This window comes from Pristis pectinata, chromosome 7 (genome assembly GCF_009764475.1).
Source record: "Pristis pectinata isolate sPriPec2 chromosome 7, sPriPec2.1.pri, whole genome shotgun sequence".
Taxonomy (NCBI): domain Eukaryota; kingdom Metazoa; phylum Chordata; class Chondrichthyes; order Rhinopristiformes; family Pristidae; genus Pristis; species Pristis pectinata.
Window position 1 is genome coordinate 57,654,020 of NC_067411.1, and position 19,124 is coordinate 57,673,143.

General features: G+C 40.4%; 1 protein-coding gene across 1 annotated transcript in view; it reads right to left on the bottom strand.

The window, feature by feature from the left end:
- The window catches only part of kcmf1 (potassium channel modulatory factor 1), a 103,858-nt gene that overhangs the window by 27,152 nt on the left and 57,582 nt on the right, over nucleotides 1-19,124 (bottom strand). Inside the window, exon 3 of the mRNA XM_052020478.1 lies at nucleotides 4,448-4,587. Within this exon, the coding sequence (XP_051876438.1) occupies nucleotides 4,448-4,587 (140 nt within the window). The remainder of the gene's footprint in view (nucleotides 1-4,447; nucleotides 4,588-19,124) is intronic.

A 19,124-nucleotide genomic window follows, 5' to 3' on the forward strand; every position in this document is an offset into this window, starting at 1 on the left:
AACCTACTAGTTATAAGACTCTCTGATCTAATCCACTCCTCAATACAATCCTGAAAATAGTCTACACCCAGAGACAAATCTTTATATCTCTCAGGCAAACCTTTAAAACCTTGATGCCACTACCCCTGCATTGATCAAAGCATATTGAAGAACAGAGTGACAGCTAAGATAAGAAAAAGATCCCAGCTCTTGGCTGTGGCTTGTCTAATCTGATACTACCTTCTAATTGTCTGTAACATGTCAGGATCCAAAATAAATTAAACAGTGTGTGGCTAAGTTGAAGTGTAAAGTTATAATCAGAAACAATTCAAAGTTATAGACTCAGTCATAGAGCCATACAGCACAGAAACCAGCCCTTTGACCCACCACAACTATGTCAGTCTTTTTGCCCATCTATACCAACCCCATTTGCCTACATTAGGACCGTATCCTTCTATGCCTTGCCTATTTAAATGTCTATCTAAATGCCTCTTAAACATAGTAATTGTATCTTTCACCACCTCCTCTGGCAACACGTTCCAGATATCTACCACCTTATATAGAAATCCCTAAGATCACCTTTGAAACCCTTACCTCTCACCTTAAACCTTTGCCCTTGTTTTTGATACCCAGATCATGGGAAGAAGATTTTAACTATCTATGCTTCTCATAATCTTGTATACTTATATCAGGTCACCCTTCAGCCTCCTGGGAAGACAAGACTATCCTATCCATTACTTCCCAAAACTGAAGTCCTTCAATCCAGGCAACATGCTGGTGAATCTCCTCAACTCTCTCCAGTCTAATCACATCCTTTCTATAGAATGGCAACCAGAACCGCACACAATAGTCCAATTGTGGCCTAACCAGTATTTTGTAAAGTTGCGACATAACATCCCAATTCCTATATTCCATGCCCCGACCAATGAACGTAATATGCCTTCTTCACTACCCTACTGACGTGCTGCCACTTTCAGAAAACTATAGACTTGGACTCCTTGGTCTCTCTGTCCATCAACATTCCTTAGTGCCCTTCCCATGACTGTATATGTCCTCATAGTCATAGAGTCAAAAAGTATTAAATACTTGGAACTACTACTTGCTCAAACTATACCAGACCTTCCTTAAGCAAAAAGGAATCAAACAAAATCACTGCCTTTCATATATAAACAAGTCAAGCCTGAGTCAAGCAAAAAGGCTCAAACAAACAAATCACAAGGTAGAAAGACAAAATGCCACAGGTACTAGAAATATTGAAAAAAACTGCTGAAAATGCTCAGCAGGATGCTGCCTTACCTGCTGCCAGTCCAGGATATTTTTTTTATTTCAAGACACTAATGGTCTCAATACCTAGGCTACTGTGCCAATGTATTTGGGGGGGGGGTGGGGGGGTGGGGAGGTGGGGGGGGGGAAGAACAAGGTAGGTAATGGAAAGATTCAGTAGATTGGGAAAAAAGGCTAAGGTGGTCGCTGTAGTTGCCATATTCAAAACCTTGATCAAACAGGACACAAATAACTAAATTTTATGTAAAATAACCAAGAGTACATTTGAGAATTACCTGCACTCCACCAGTAAACAAGCATCCAAAGCAGGAATATTCTGCAAACCAATTAAGACAGCTTATTTGAGGAAGTGACAACCCAAGTGAACAAGGAGAATTTGCTCACCAATGGCAGCTTCCCAAAATGCACCTGGCAAAGCTCCACATGAAAGGGGCACAAGTACTGAGACAGATGTCTCTGTATCTAGTGTTGAAATTACCACTATTACTAATTTACAAAAACGTGGATTCAAAAATTCAATGTGTGCGGTCAAATAAACTTGATGTCAAAGTAAGTTGGAGAAGAGCACTATAAAGTTCAGAAGGAATTGAATAAAACAGGTATGTAGAAATGATATATGAAATTTAATCAAATGACATGAAACAAAAAATAAAAATTGATGTACTCCAAAAATGGAAGTGACATATTCTTAGATGAAGCTGAAATTGATCTCAGAAACTAGCATTCTTTTTATGCTCGAAGTAGCTAACAATTGCAAAGGAGTAGTAGATAAAACCAACAAAAAGTTGAAAGTGAAAGACTTAAGTGCATAGTGCCATGATCAGATTATCATATTGAACCACACGTTTTGTATTGGCTGCCAAAGTGAAAGAAACAGTGAATCAGAGAAACAGTGAATCATTATTGTGAAATTTTTGAATTATTATGAAGATTTTTTAGGTGGTTTACAAGAGGGAATGGATAAGATAAATCTGAAATATTACGTTAGGTCATTAGGGCAAATGTATATTAAAAAAAATATAACAGAAGATAAATTTAGTCCTGAAATAGAATTGTAGGTTTTAGGGTGAGGGATGTAGGTCAGACCAAACAATCTTCCTTACCTATAACAATCATAATTTCTCAGTTCTTTCTTCAACATACTTTCAACCAAATACTTGATTTTACCTATGAATATCAATCAGTTCTGACACTAATGGATGACTTCATCCATGAATGAGAATTGAGGCATGCAAGAAAGTTCAAGACCCTGCATTACACATTGCTATGCAGTGTGGAAGTCTCTTTTTCTAAAAAAAGTCCTGCATGACTGATTGCATCCAAGTGATTTTGGATCATCCTTGAAATCTGAAGAGTGCCTTGATTAGGATGCCTTTAGGACTATTCCCAATTAAATTCTGGTCCAAGAAAGCAATGAATCCAAATAGTGGCAATCAAGGATAGGTGCCTTCCAGAGGTGGTGGTTTGTGCTGTTTGCCTTCTAATCTCTACAACCTGCAGCAGAGAACTTCCAATATCATAAATGTTGACATCTAAAGCTTTTATTACATTAAACTGAATTAAAAATACTTAGGAGTATAATTATGCAAGTGCTAGCTGTAAAGTACTGCAGAGACAATTTTGGTCATCATTTGCTGACTAAAATCAACCCCCGGAAAGCCACTCTCTTGAGCAATGAAACCACTCAAATCTAAATCAAAAAATACTCCCAAATGTAAAGAGAAAGGTCAAGTTTATACATTTTAATGTAACAGCTCAGTAGAATGAAAGAGCAGAGGGATTTGATAACCAGTTCATGGGACTTTGAAAGTAATTCAGGGTAACAGCATTAAAAATGCTATTGAAAATTCAGCAAAGAATGCAGAAATTAAAGTCCTAGATAATCAAAAGCTCATATAAAACTAAGATTTTACAGTTTTGTCCACAGTATTGTGTTCCATTCTGAAGGATAATGTGATAGAGTAATACCACACAGAAACAGGTCCTTCGGCTCAAGTCATCCATGCTGACCAAGATGCCCATCTAAGGCCTACATTTGGCCCATCTCCCTCTAAACCTTTCCTATCTATTTGCCCATCCAGAGGAACAATAGTGAGTCTTTATAAACACTAGAAAACTGATTCTAGCACGAAAAATAAAAAGATTTAAGACAGAGTCTGTAAGGCAGATTGCAAGATATAATGAGAGAAGAGTGCTTAAAATTATGAAAGGCAGAGCAGGGTAGATACTTCTTTCCAGTAATTGAGGAACTACAGACAAATAGTCATATGATATAGGACTTTGTTCTCTAACCTGAAAAACCTAAGACGAAGACCAGGCTAATAACACAGAAAATATGTTAACATTCAAAAACAGATATGAAAATCATCAAGTGAAATGGAAACAGGATATGAGAGATTGCAAATAAAGATACGTCAACGGGAATGGTGGCTCGTTTCTCTACTGTAACTCATGTAGAAAGGAAACAAAAGCAATAAAGGATTTCTCTCTGGTCCTGCCTTAGCCTCCACCACACCTCCCCCACTATCCCGCCACTCCCTCTCCCAACAACCCCCACACCTGACAATCCTCCTTATGAACATCTGAGAACAGGATGAAATTGTGGTGAAGATAGGTATGGATAGGATTTGGGAGCGATCAGGATAAAGGGAGTAAGGAATGGAGTGTATATAATCATGGTGGGTTTATTTCCCCCGATAATAGATAGAAATGAATTCAAAAATCACATAGGCATGGCAAAGGTTACAGTAGATGAGCACTGGGTGCAAAAAGAAAATGGAGAAGGGTCAGTACCAGAGCACCCAAAGTAAAGGTCAGAGGTTCTTTACTGGAATTTCCTTGACTAGAAAATGGAGTGAATTCATCTTGGCGTAATGGTTACTAACAAGGATCTGAGGTTAGAAGTTCACAGCCCACCATAACATGTTTTGAAATTAAATAAACAATGACACCTACCATTTTATCAACTAAAGCCAAATGGTCATTAAGTCCTTTATGCAAGGCACCACCACCCCTTACCCAGTCTGGCCTATGTGCAACTCCAGTCCAGCATAAGCAACTCCTGCCCCACCATTTGTGGTTGACTCAATTCCATCAGGACAACTTGAGATGGGCCATAAAGTAGCCTTGTCAGTCTCATCCACATCATAAAACATTTGTTTTTAAAGTCCTAGATGCCTCTTACCACTTCTGTTGATGTTTCTGCATGCTCTGAAGTAACATGTTCCTGGAGAGTTGTTTCAGTGAACCCCATTTTCCCACAGTAAGGACAAGTAAAAGACTGTGGCTGTTCAACTGACAAGGCTTCCCCACCGTAATACAAATCTGCAAAACAATAACGTACAGATCAATACATACAATAGCCCGAGTACTTTACATGAGTGCAAACACCAAAGGATATTTCTCCCCAAAATAACCCTAGCCTGGATCTACACAAAAGTATTAAGCCAAGCTGAAAACTCAACTATGTATACTTAATGTAATGCTGTACATTTTTACACCATTTAATATTATTAACTTTGCAGCAATTTCTTAAAAACATTCTCCCCATTGTTAGTACAGAGAACAAAAAGAAACTATATCCAATTTTTCAAGCCTTTTAACTAAAGAAAACGGGAAGAGAGGTGGGATTTGATGTACTTGTAAAATTATGAAAGAAATTTAACAGAAATGTCTCACTTCCAAAGACTGAGCAGGTTTATGATGAGATTTAGGATTGAGATCTTAGCACATACTACCAAAGTAACTGAAGCACAGATTCAATGTTCAAGAATAAATAGGTGATTGATGGAAAAGTGTGTAGGGGAATATGGTAAGCTGATGAACATTTATTGTTAGGACTGATTGGTGGGCAAAATTTGAATGTCTTATTGCATGTAATACAATACTTACACCACACAGAAAAATGACGATTGAAAATGGATGTTTTACAAGCAACTGGCACATTTTAGAGGCAATATATCTGTGCTGATTACTAAACAGGACACTTTCAGTAAAATAGGCTATTAAAGCCTTGTTTTTGTTAAAATGTAATGCATCCTTCATTGTAGGGATGGTTTTGACCTCAAAATAAATCAGGGTGACTCAAGCTCTAATTTAGTCTAAAACTGTAGATTTTTTCACCTCTTTAAAGTTCATGAATGCATACCTCTGTAAATATAATCTAGGGTTCTGCTTGCCAAACAATTTTCCATGGTTACAGCAGAATGACTGGAAATGGGCAGGTTTCAATCACAGCATCAATGATGACACCAATGCATGCTGCATCAACCTGTCTGATCCACCAATGAATGCAGTAATGGGAAGGTATAGCAAATGAGATTTAATACTTCAGTACTCAGACACTGAATTATTGAATTTCTCAGACCGAGAAAGGCACAGATGAGCTGACAGGAGGTCCAGGCTGGTGCTGAAAGCCAGTGACACAGGCCATCAGAGAGGGAGGGGTCAGTGAGAGTTGATTCATGAAAACTGTGCTGCTGTCAAATTCATTTGTTTTAAGATTTTACCACCTCTAAACTAACAACCTAAAAAGGAGCACTGCAAACCTTCAATAATAATAAACCCCATATGCCAATTTTAGAAATCTACACAAAGTACTCACCTCTTTTTTTTGGCTGCGAAAATATTTGGCTGTCTGCCCTTGCAAAATGACTGAGACCGTTGAGAATATTCAGTAAGAGTGGTCTAGTTTAAATGCAGACATTAAGTATCTTAACGTTCAAGACTCAAAGTAGTCTAAAAACCTTCTCTAAAGCATGATGTCCAATAACATGGGATTAAGATGGAAAATGGGAACAAGGCCAACCATCAGTGGTTACTCAACCTTCCGTGATGTGGCAGAGTTGACTGGCCAGCCTTTCATTTTTAGAACTTTGGTCAAGTGGCAGTGACAGCTGCAAGGAAGAATCAAACCCCCTTAACAGTTAGCTTTAGATATTACTACAAGCTACCACCTTAACAGGTATGATGCTCATAGATGCACATAGAGCCGCTACTTATCTACCGCTCTGTGCCATTACACATTTCAAACTGCTGAAGCACTTCATACACATTTGGCTCTCATTAACCTGTGCACAAGCTTCTTGGGTGAACTATGTCCATCTTTATAGGGAAAGACATTGCACACCATGCCATTCAAATGTATCTGCCAAACCCTTATTGACATATCTTGATCAGCTAAAGAGTTAATGGAAATTGCTTTACACTCTAGAAAAATATAGCACTTGAGGTCCAAATTGCTTCTGCTGTACTGCAAGGGGTCACGTATTGGCTGTGGTTGGAAACTGAAACATTATACCATCATAAATAACAACAGTGGTTAAGATTTTCCCTTTCCCCATCCTCCATTAAACTAGCCCCAATAACACTTGGGGATCTTTGATGAGTTTCTTATTTCTCACAAAAGGGGCTTCAGAACTGATTGTATTCAAATAATGCATTGCAGTTAATTTTCACAGGTTTAGTTAACTTTCACTAAATTTTGGTAGGGGCTCACATCTTGACTTATAAAAACATCCACACCACTTACAGCAAAGGCAATGCACATGAAAACAGCATGGAGTACTGCCAAGAGCAAGCTGTTTGGAGAGGGATTGGTTACTCTTGTTGGCATATGGAATATCCATAGATTGGGATAGGATCTGAGATCTTGCCTTTCCACTTCCAGAGAATGTAATAAAGAACACACAAATCTTAAATGACAGAATGAGGTTCAAGCCTGAGCCCCACAGCAAAAAGTGGATGAATCTTGCAATTAGTTGTCAAAAAAGAAAGGTAATATTGAAAATCAATCAGATAACAGTTTAAAAGATCAGGGCAAATATATTTTTCTCATTTTACAGAGGTGAAAATTGAATGACTTTAGTCAACTTTGATTTATCTTGTGTGTTCATTTATCATCTGCAAAATAAAACAGGTAAACAATTCATTCCTGGTCTCGTCTGGCAATTTGAACTGGCATAAAAATTAGACAGGCAATTGCAAAACCATATACAAAAAGATATTTAAATCAGTTCAATTCACACTGGATTACTGTTGTTATACACCCAATTATTGTTATGCTCCCAATTATACTACTGCACAATTCCATATTAGCAATGAAAGCTCATTTCCACATATAGGATAATGCTCAGACCAACCACAGGAAATGTGATACAACACTGTTCAAGGCAAATTTTATAGCAAAATCAAAATTTGTAATATTACCCCAGCTGAAAACCACCTTCCTGTTTTCATATTTTGCACACATCACATATTTGCAATGAACTGTAAACAAATTGTACTGAAATTTTAATTAAAACTCAACACTAGTAGCCATAGTGCCTCTCAAGTTACTTCCTAAATGAAATTAAACAATTACATTTAGAAAGTAACTGAGGATAGATAATGAAGACTTCAGTACACTCTTAAATCAACACTCTCTTAAATTGGTAAATTGGTATGTTATTGTCATATGTACCAAGGCACAGTGAAAAACTTAATTTTCATCACATCAGCAACTCCTGACTAGCACTAGCAAAATTAAAAATGAGATAAGGTGGCAGAGTTGAATACACCTTTATTTGCAAGACCCAGGTTTAAAACCAGCCCATAACCATGGCGGAAAAGCAAAACAGTGTGTACTGACTGCAGTAAACACCCCACAAGAGATTAATACTGTTAATTTCTGTAATAATTCATAACAAACAGTGAATGCAGGACAAACTGGAACAACTACTGAAGTCTCAGTCCAGCAGCCCATAAGAATAGTTAATGTGGGAAGCAGAAAATTTCTGGGAACTGCAGTATTCAACTGAATTTAGTCTTATGGCATACTATGCAAGCAGAATAAAAAGAAAAAATTGTGCATCTGGTTCAATGCTTATGTGGTTGCCAAATATGAACAATTGTTTCATTACTCAGCATCGACATGAATTTCTAAACAGGAAAATGGGAAACCACCTACTTACTACGTGTCATTCCTCATGTAAACAAACAAAAATAAAAATCAGTATTCAGAGGAGGGAAGTGGAGAAATCGTACAAGCTGTTTTATCTTTACTAACAATGTCCAATGCCGGGATGCACTCCGCAAGTGCTTCTCAAAAACAAAGTGGAGCATTTACAGCCACATCAAAATGAAAAGCTTCCTTAATTTTCCAGTTTCTCTATTATGGATGGCTATGCCTTTACATAGTTAGGTCCACAATTCTGCAATTCCATCCCAGAGCCTCTCTACCCTCCTTGAAATACTACTTTAACCAAGCTGGTCAGGTATCAGTCATAAAGCACAGAAATAGGTCCTTTGGCACATCAAGTTGATGCCAACAATTATGTAGCCAACCATTATGTATTCATTTCTAATAATCCCATTTTCCAATACTGGGCAATTTAAGTGCTCATCCAGGTAATTTTTTAAATCTTGTGAGCCTCTGCCTCCACCAATTCCTCAGGCAGTATGCTACAGATTCTAACAACCCTCTAGGCAAAAAACTTTTTCCTCAGATTCCCCTCCCTAAATTATCCAACTACAATGGTGTACTTCTTAGTGAAAAACACTATGAAGCTGGAGGAACTCAGCAGGCCAGGTAGCATCCATGGAGAAAAGCAGGCAGTCAATGTTTCTGGTCAGGACCCTTCTTCAGGACTGAGGGAAAAGCAGAGCAGTGATAGGTGGACAAAAGAGGGGAGGCGGGATGGGCACAAGGTGGCGATAGATAGCTGCAGGTAAGAGATAGTGATAGGCAGGTACGGAAGAGGAGGGGAGAATAGATCCACTGGGGGATGGTTCAAAGGTAAGGAGAGAAAGGGAAAAAGAGGTTAAAAAAGAGAGGTTAGGAAAGAAGAGAAGAAGCATGTTGGGGGGGGGGGGTGTTGTGGGGAGAGGGGGGTGGGGATTAGTTAAAGTAATCCCTCTCTCACTGCTCCACCTCTATGGCTCCTCAACCATTTCCTCAGACTCGGTTCCAGTACTTTAAATAATTCCACCCCCCCAACCATGCTTCTTCTCTTCTTTCCTAGCCTATCTCGATCTCTTTGTTTTTAAAACCTTTTTTTCCTCTCTCTCCTTACCTTTGACCCATCCACCGGTGGATCTGCTCTCCCCTCCTCTCCGACACCTGCCTATCACCATCTCTTACCTACATCTACCTATCACCACCTTGTGCCCACCCTGCCTTCCCTCTTTTGTCCACCTATCACTGCTCTGCTCTTCCCTCCTAAATATTGGACTTCCCCTTTTCCTAACCTTGTCCTGACCAGAAACATTGACCACCTGCTTTTCTCCACGGATGCTGCCTGGCCTGCTGAGTTCCTCTAGCTTCATAGTGTTTTTCATCTAGATACCAGCATCTGCAGTCCTTTGTTTCTCTGTTCTTCTTCTTACTGAATACAGATAAGTAGTATTCATTTAGCTACAGTGTCTGTTTCCATGTAAAGATTCCCCTTTTGGTCCCTTATGGGCTTTCTCTTTCCTTGATTAGCCTCTTGCCCTTACCATACTAAGTCATACATTGCTGGTCTGAGGAATCAAATTAGCTTCTATGTAACAATTTTGAGTCAGTAGACTGGTCCATATTCAAGGGCTCAGCGGCCAATCTAAATGAGCATGTTACTGCCATCACAGACTTACATCAGCAAGTGTGTAGAGGACTGCATACCAAAGAGGTCAAGCCAGGTGTTTCCCAACAGAAACAATGGATGAGAGATTCACATGCTACTGAAGTCCAAGTCTGAGGTGTTCAAATCAGGTGACCCTGACCTATACAGGAAGTCGAAGTACGACCTTTGTAAAGTTATCAGGGATGCCAAGAGACAATACCAGACCAAAATAGAGTCCCAGACTAGCAGTCAGTTGCGGCAAAGATTGAATGCTATAATGGGCTATGAAACGAAGTCAGACAGCATTACTGACAACAATGCATCCCTCCCCAATGAGGTCAATGCATTCTATGCACATTTTGAACAGAAGGGCAATGAAATGACACCACCTGCCCTAACAGCCCCCAATGCACCAGTACCCACAATCACCTTTGCAGACATCAGTTCAGTTCTTCCTGAGAATGAACCTGCCAAAAGCATCTGGCCCAAATGGAGTCCCTAGTCCTGTCCTCAGATCCTGTGTGTATGAGCTGGTGTATTTGCATATATTTTTAACCTCTTCCTACTCCAATCTGAGGTTTCCACCTGCTTTAAGACCACTATGATCCTAGTGCCAAAGAAGAATAAAGTAATATTCCTTAATTACTACCGCCCAGTGGATCTAACATCCACCATCATGGAGTGCTTCAAGAGGCTGGTCATGGCATACATCAACTCCAACCTCCTAGACAACCTTGACCCACTGCCATTTGCCTACCATCAGAAAAAGTCCACAGCGAATGCCATCTCCCTTGCCCTACGCTCATCTCTGGAGCATCTGGACAACAAAGACACCTACATCAGACTCCTAGCTTTTGACTACAGCTCCTTCAGTACCATAATTCCAAACAAATTCATCTCCAAACTCCTAGACCTAGGACTCAGCATCTCTTTTTGCAACTAGATCCTTGACTTCCTGACCCACAGACCGCAATCAGTAAGGATAGGCAGCAACACCTCCGCCATGATTATCTTCAACACTGGTGCCCAACTACACTGCATCCTCAGTCTCTTACTTTACTCCCTATACACTCACAACTGTGTGGCCAGATACTGCTCTAACTCCATCAACAGATTCACAGATGACACCACTGTAGTGAGCTGGATGACAAATAACAACAAGATGGAGTACAGGAAGGAGATAGAGAGCCTAATGATATGGTGTCAAGACAACAACCTTTCTCTCAATGTCAGCAAAATGAAAGAGCTGATTATTGACTTCAGAAAGCAGGGCAGAGCACATGCCCCTGTATGCATCAATGGCGCTGAGGTGGAGATGGTTGAGAGTTCACATTCCTAGGTGTAAACATCCCCAATAGCTTGTCCTGGTCCAACCACATAGATGCTATGGTGAAGAAAGCACATCAGCACCTCTACTTCCTCAGAAGACTAAGGAAATTCAGCACATCCCAGTTGACCCTCATCAATTCTTATAGATGCACCATGGAAAGCATCCTATCCAGATGCATCGTGGCTTGGTATGGCAACTGCTCTACTAAAGACCACAAGAAATTGCAAAGTTGAGGACACAGCTCAGTCCATCACAAAAATCAGCCTCCCCTCCACGGACTCTGTATACACTTGCCACTGTCTCGGGAAAGCAGCCAACATAATCAAAGACCCTTCCTGCACTGGTCGCTCTCTCTTGGGCAGAAGATGAAAAAGCTTGAAAACACGCACTACCAGGCTCAAGGACAATTTCTATCCTGCCATTACAAGACTCTTGAACGGACTTCTCACATGACAATTTCTTGACCTCACAATCTACTTTGTCATGGCCCTTGCACCTTTTTGTCTACCTGCATTGCAGTTTCTCTGTAAATGTAACACTATATTTTGCATTGTTATTGCTCTTCCCTTTGTACTACCTCAATGTACTTATGTATTGAAATGATCTGTATGGATGGTATGCAAAACAAAGCTGTTCACTGTCTCTCGATACATATGACAATAATAAACTGATTACCAAATGCTTTGAGATTTTCCTTAATCATCTCTGCCAGTGATATTTCATGCCCTCATTAGCCCTCTGATTTCTTAAGTACCCCTCTATACTTTCTATACTTGTGCCAGGCCTGCCCCATGTTCACCTCTCCATACCTGCCATGCTTCCTTTGTTTTCTTTATCAAATCCTCAAAACTCCTTGGCATTCAAAGTTCCCTGAACTTGTTACCCTTAACTTTCATGTTTATGGTAAAATTGGCCCTGAACTCTCGCTATTTCACTACTGAATGACTTTCTCAATTGTGCCACGTAGAATTACCTGGAAGTAACTGCTCCTAGTTTTTCCCCAGGATCAGTCTTATGGCATTGAAATTGACCGTACCCCAATTCAGGATCTTAGTTTCTGATCCATTCATATCCTTTTCCACAACTACCTTGAAACTTAAGAGTTGTCTTCAAAATCCTCTATTACTGACATTCCAGTTTGTCTTGTTACATGCCCCAAGAGCAGGTCCACAAACAGCGCTTTCTCTAGTCGCACTATGTACTAGCTCAGAAAGCTCTCCTAGATGCAATTTAAAAATTCTACCTCATCTAAGCTTTCACACCAAGGCAATCCCAGTTAACATTGGGGAAATTGAAATCCCATCTTTTTTATTTCAAAAGTATATTTCTTTCATCATATATACAGTAAATACAATTGATATACATATTTCTCTACATACACTGTACCATCAATTCCAAAAATCCTCTTACAATGTAATGCCACTCATTTTCCCTTCTTAAACAATGCACCCATGAAGCAGCTGAGAGAAAGGGCCCAGTCCCTCAAGTGTCCATTGGTGGCAGGAACCTAGACTGTGATCCTTCCCCACAAAGCCTTTGCAACAGCTGCAAGGAGCTTCAGTGCATCCTTCAGCATGTACTCTTGCACCTTGGAATGTGCCATTTGGTTTGCAAACACCTTGCACTGGAAGACAAAGAAGTTTCAGGCAGGCTAAAGTTCATCTTTCACTGAGTTGATGTTTGTTTCCATATACACATCTAATAACATCCCACAGATCAGAGTCCTCAGCTGCTCAGACAGAATCTTAACAAGGTGCACTGCACCCTTTTCCCGATCTTCTTGACAAATGCACAGTCCATCCAGACCTTCTTGGCAAACGCATAGTCCACAAAGAGATGGATTATTGTCTCATCCGCACTGCAGCCATCTCAAGGATGGTGTGCAGTGGGAGTAAGACTGCATCTGTAGAAGCCAAATTAAGTCTTGATGCTTATTTAAGAGGCATTCTGCCAAGTGACTTCGACAGTCTGCTCAAAAAAAATCCCCCAGGATCCACTATTTCCTTCTGCAGGGCCTCCAGGACATGTAGTCAACAGTATTTCTCTACAGAAATTTTTCTACAGACGTCAAGGGGACTGAATAGAACTCTTCACGGCAACAAGGCCAGGCTGATCCATTGCAACACAGGGGATGGCAATAGAGCTTGATGCAGCCACACACAAAGATGACCAACAAAATGAGGGTTATGTTGGTTTCATTCTCCATTCTCCCCCCCCCACCCCACAAACAACCATTTCTGAAGACCTGTATATTACAACCCAAAGGACTCGATCCATTGTGGATCTCCAGGTGAAACAGAACATAGCTCGTGCAACCGCTGCAGACAGAAGCAGGGTATGGGCCATAGGAGCACCAAGAGCACCATGCACCTGATCACCAGGTTCTTGCCCACCATTGAGAGGAAGCACTACTCCTACTTTCCCAATTTCTGTTTCACTTGGCTATCCACTCTAGCCAATTCTTTCCATGTGCCCTACAGCACTTTCAGGTAGTCAGACCTAATAAGGAATATGGAACAGAGAAGCAATTGGTCCATTGCAAAGAACATGGCCTTATTCTTGCTGTAATTGTCTCCGGCCCCCAGTTCAAACTGGTCGCAGATGCTAACGAATCTGTGAACTGACAGTGGGTCTGACTCGGGGACACTGACTTTATGCATTTACACGAAGGCCTTGACCCAGGTGCCCCCACTTCCTGGCATCATCACTTCTCTTACATCCACATCCTTCCTGATGGATTTAGCAAAAAGTTTGACACAAGACAGGGGAGGGAGGGAGGGAGGGCAGCCTTGCCAGAGTCCAAATTTGATGGGGAAGCTTTGTTTCTTACCCACTAATTTGGACTGCACTACTGATATCTATGTAAAGCAATTGCATCCAGTTCCCAATTCCCTCCCCTTAGCTATTTGGAGACTACATCCATCACATACGTGTATGATATTGTGTCAAAGGCGTTCTCCTGATTCAAGCTGAGCAAGCACATGTTCAACTAGTGTCTTGCACATAAACAATAGTATTCTTGATCACTGCAAGGCTATCAAAGATTTTCCCATCAGGTACAGCACAGGTTTGATGTATTAGATCATCAGGATTAGGAAACAGCTTGTGAAAACCTTTTAGTAGCTTAGGTTATTGGAACTCTCTGCTTGAGTTCACTTAAATTGACAATCATTCAAGGTTCTTGAGGTTGTGTCTACAAAAGCGATGCTGCAGCTTAAGTTCTTACAGATACTTCAGTCAGCAAAACAACAATGAAAACGGGAACAATCAACTGGAAGCCAATCCTAAAGATGTAACTAGAGAAGACAGCATTGTGTTCACAAATGCCAATGAGCTAATCTCAGCTAAGTACCAATATAGGGAATGTGGCTTAACAATCCAGTAAGTTTTTGACAGCTTTTTAACCAGGCAATAGAAGCACAATTCATGCCATTTGATAAAAGCCTCATTTACCCTGCTTAACCACCCAACAGAGATGGGTCACCACCACCCCCACTCCCCCAACTAGGTCATCCCATTTTCTGATCAGCATGCAAGGGAGGTCACATGATCGCAACACACATGCAAGTGCACTGGTCTAGAGCCATCCTTTCCCAAATTAACAGGTTTTTCAACTCTGACAGCTCAATTTTCTTTTACAATTTCCAAGGCAACAAATGAACTATCTTAAATAATACATCTAAAACAAGTTCACAAATTAACTGCACAAAGAGGTACAAGTTATCATTGTAAATCATTATTTGTATCAATCAACCTCAACATGGCATTCTATGCAGAAATCTTCAACTGGCCTACCTAAAAGTGTCCTACATCCATGAATTTTTTCAGTGTGTAGATCACCAACTCCCGAAAGATGTGGGGGAAATGATGTTAATAAGGACGGACAACTAGGAAGGGAGTTAAGCACAGATTTCCAGAGATAGAGGTGGCTAGATTTAGCTGGGTGCCCAAGTTCTAAAATGACCAGGACAAACAGGTGCACAGAAGTCCACTGCTAACTATAAAGGCAGGGACTGAGGTCTGAACTGTTTTTGCTGCATTTCCTCATGGCCCAGTTATGTTGGCTAGCAAGCTGCTTTGTCAGCTTCTCCATCAACTAACCACCCAGCCTGCCACAAAAGTAGGACCAGAGAACATAAACCAAAATGATTATTTCCCACTACTCTGATTTTTGAGGTGGTTATCTATTTTGGGGACCAGACTTCTGATTGGAAACAGGTAATCAACATCAAAATAATCATTACCATCACATAATTTAAAAGTACAACTCTTCAGATAGTCCATTTATCATTAAGGAAATTCATATATCAGTCCTAACCACAAACAACTTTATGCTGGAGTCGAAGAGACCTCCCTTTTTGTTATACTGTCTACTTGCGTGCCTACCTTCCTAACAAGTCATACATTATAAAATACAGCTGTAACCTTGAAATTCACAGTCAGCATTCTTTCATTTAAAGGAGAAGCAACAAAATGCTCTAGTGGGAATGAAAGCACACAGAATAATTATGCATTTCCTGGAAACACACAGACAGTGATGCATTTCCTGGTGTTCATTTTACTTGGTTCATGAGCCTCACATTCAAATCAGTAGGATAGTTGTGCTGTTTTCATTTCACAGGCAGGAACTGCACCTTAGGATTTTTAATGGAGTGAAGTTCCAACAGTCCATTCATCTACAAAACAGAAAAGAAGGCAAGTGCCAACAGTAACTGCTACTTGGCTAGTGAGGCAACAGGCCAAAATATTCAAATGCATCACTCATCATTTCCTACCCAAGAGCAGAATTTGGTACTCTCCCTCCAGCGAATCTCAAGCCACCATGATTTCTATCTATTAAGCACTTTACAATAAACCTATATTGTACAAATTTTCAAGGGCAAGTAAGTTAATAAACAGTGACTGGGATGGTTTGTGTTACTCTACCCATGCCTCATCACATCCTTTGTCCAAACACAGGCAAAGGAGATGAGTTTCAGTCAAGATGCAAGTAGGTGCCCTTGACATTAAGGCAACATTTGGTGTCAAGGAGTCCAGTAAAACTAAAGTAATTGGGCATCAAAGGGAAACAATTCTAATGGTTAAATATGTAGTTTATTCATGTGAAGATAATGTGGTTGTTGGAAGGCAATCATTTCAGGCCCATGTCAACGTCATTGGAGTTTTTAAGGACAGTATCCTAGGTGCAACTATTTTCAGCTGCTTCTTCAATCATATTCCTTCCATCATTAAGTTAGAAATGGGCAAGTATTAGCCACAAAGTGCCAGGCAATGTACTTCCAACAAGAGAGAGAATCTAACAGCAAATCCCTGGCATTTAAATCACTCCACCTTTGAGCTGCGTTAAGACAACACTGATTCACCTGGACCAGCCACACAAATAAGATTACTATGAGAGTAGATCAGATGTTTAATATCCCCTGGTGTGTTATTCACCTCCTGACACCAATCTACAAGCTTTCCATTTATAAGGCCTAAATTCAGAAGTATCAGAGAATAATATCCACGTGTCTAGATTAGTGTAGCTCCAACAACACTCAAGAGTCCACTTGATCGGCACTCCATTCTCCATCCTAAACATTAATTCCCTCTATCACCTGCATAATGTGGCTGTAGCATATACCATTCACAAAATGCACTGCAGGTACTCACCCAGGCCAGTCTGACAGCACGTCCCAAATGCATGAACCACCAAGAACAGCAGCACCAGGCACAAGGTAACACCATAATCTGCAGGCTCTCCTCCAAATTGCATACCACACTAACTTGAAAATAAATTACAGATCCTTCATTGTCAGTCTAAATCTTGGAACTCTTTACTAAATACTTACATTCACCAGAAGGACTATGGCAATTTAAGAAGGGACTCACCACCACCTTCTCAAAGGGCATATCCACATCCCATGAATAAGAAAGAAATTTGAAAACTATGGCATTTATATCACATCACCTGGAACCCACAGTCCCTGGCCAACAGGCAACCCACGAGTGCCAGACTGAACTAGAAACCCTACTCCTTCTCAGGATCCCAGAGGCAACCATCACTCAGAACTCTAGGCACACCAAAAAATCTTGGCATAACCTGGATCTCTGCCAGCAGAAATGTGTCTATGAAGCAAACACCAGGAAATCCCTCACTTCCAATGTTGTGTTGAGCTACCAGCAAGCAGGCAGTTGGAAAGTCACCAGCTGAGAGAATGATACACAGCTCTGCCAGTGTGGCCTCTTTTCAACTTATAAAAGGTGTTGGTCTTTACAGCATTAACTACTGGTCAGCATATTTGACCTGTCATTTACCAGCATCCTACCAGAGGGTAATAGCTTCAATGCACAATGTTTGGTGAACCCTTGGAAAGCCTGCCAAGAAGAGTTTGCTGGTCTCTTTCTTCAGTAAATCCCACAACAGGCTGTCGCATTCTAGAAAAACATGCAACTACAATATACATATGAAACTTTTAATAAGAATCTGCACTGCAATAGGTTAATAAACAATTTAAGGATTTAGTTACTTTATTTCATACAAAATTCAAAGTTGACTTTTTTGTCATATGTACATGTATGCATGTGTAATGAAAAAAACTTATTTGCAGCAGCATCACAGGCACACAGCATCATATAAGCAGCATTCTCAAGAAAAACATAAATTACACACAATTTTTACAAGAAAACATAATTAGAACAAAAACAAAGTCTATTTTAGTGCAAAGTGGTCAAAGCGGTCATAACGTTGCTAAACTGTAGTGATTAGGGTTTTGCCAGTTGGTTCAAGAACTGGATGGTTGAAGGGAAGTAGCTGTTCTTGAACCTAGTGGTGTGGGGCTTCAGGCTTCTGTGCCTCCTGCCCGATAGTAGCTGCAAAAAGAAGGCATGGCCTGGATGGTGGGGATCTTTGATGATAGATGTTGCCTTCTTGGGGAAACATCTATCATCAAAGATCGTCAATACATCATAGGCACATCCCTCCCTACCGATGGTAGGGAGGGATGTGCCCATGATATATTGAGCTAAGTCCATTATTCTCTGCAGCTTTTTACGTTTCCGCGCATCTGAATTGCTGTACCAGACCATGGTGCAACCAGTTAGGATACTTTTAATTGGAACACGATATAAAATTCACACAAGGCTTTGTAGTATGATCCCCCATTAACTGCACCCCTATCCTCTCACAATCCACCCATCAGCTCAGAAACACAAACTGAGCCAAAGTCCACATTCCCTCCTGGGATCTCACGCAGTAACATGCCACACAGCAGCCCAGTTGTGCAGAAAGGTCTTGGCAGGGCTTGGATCGTTGCCAATGGAGACCTCCTACTGATGCAAATACTGGGAGATTCCTCGTTTCCAGCTGCATAGTGAGGGACTAGCAAGCTGCAGTTAGAAAGCTGCCACCTCAGCAAACAGCTCCACAATTAAGTGCCATCAATTATGACTGCCAGCTGTCGCGTTGGAAGTTCTGGCTCCACATCTTTTTCAAAACCAAAAGAATGGTACAGGTGAGATCAAATTACCCAGGAATGAGTGTGGAAATTAACTGACTGTCTCTTTTTTAGGACAGTAAGCAGTTATTACGTAACTGGATTAATAATTCAGAAACAAATTCTAATGCCACCATGGCCATTTGCGACCTTATGTTCAGATTTAAAAAAATACTTCAGACAAAGTGCTAGTATCAGTAACAATCACGAACCTATCAGATGGCCATAAAAATTCAAATGATTCAATTTTCTTTAGGGAAGGAATTCATCAAGTCTGGTCTATACCTGTATGTGGCTCCATACCCAGAGCAATGTTTTAAACTGTCAACTGCTTCACAAAATGGCCAAGCCACTCAATTGTATCAAAATACACAGAAATAAAAAGATAAACTACTGTTTTAACCCAAGCATGGAATCTGGATACAGCAATAGCACACCTGGTTCAGTTTTTTTTTTAAAACTTATTCATTTTCCAGG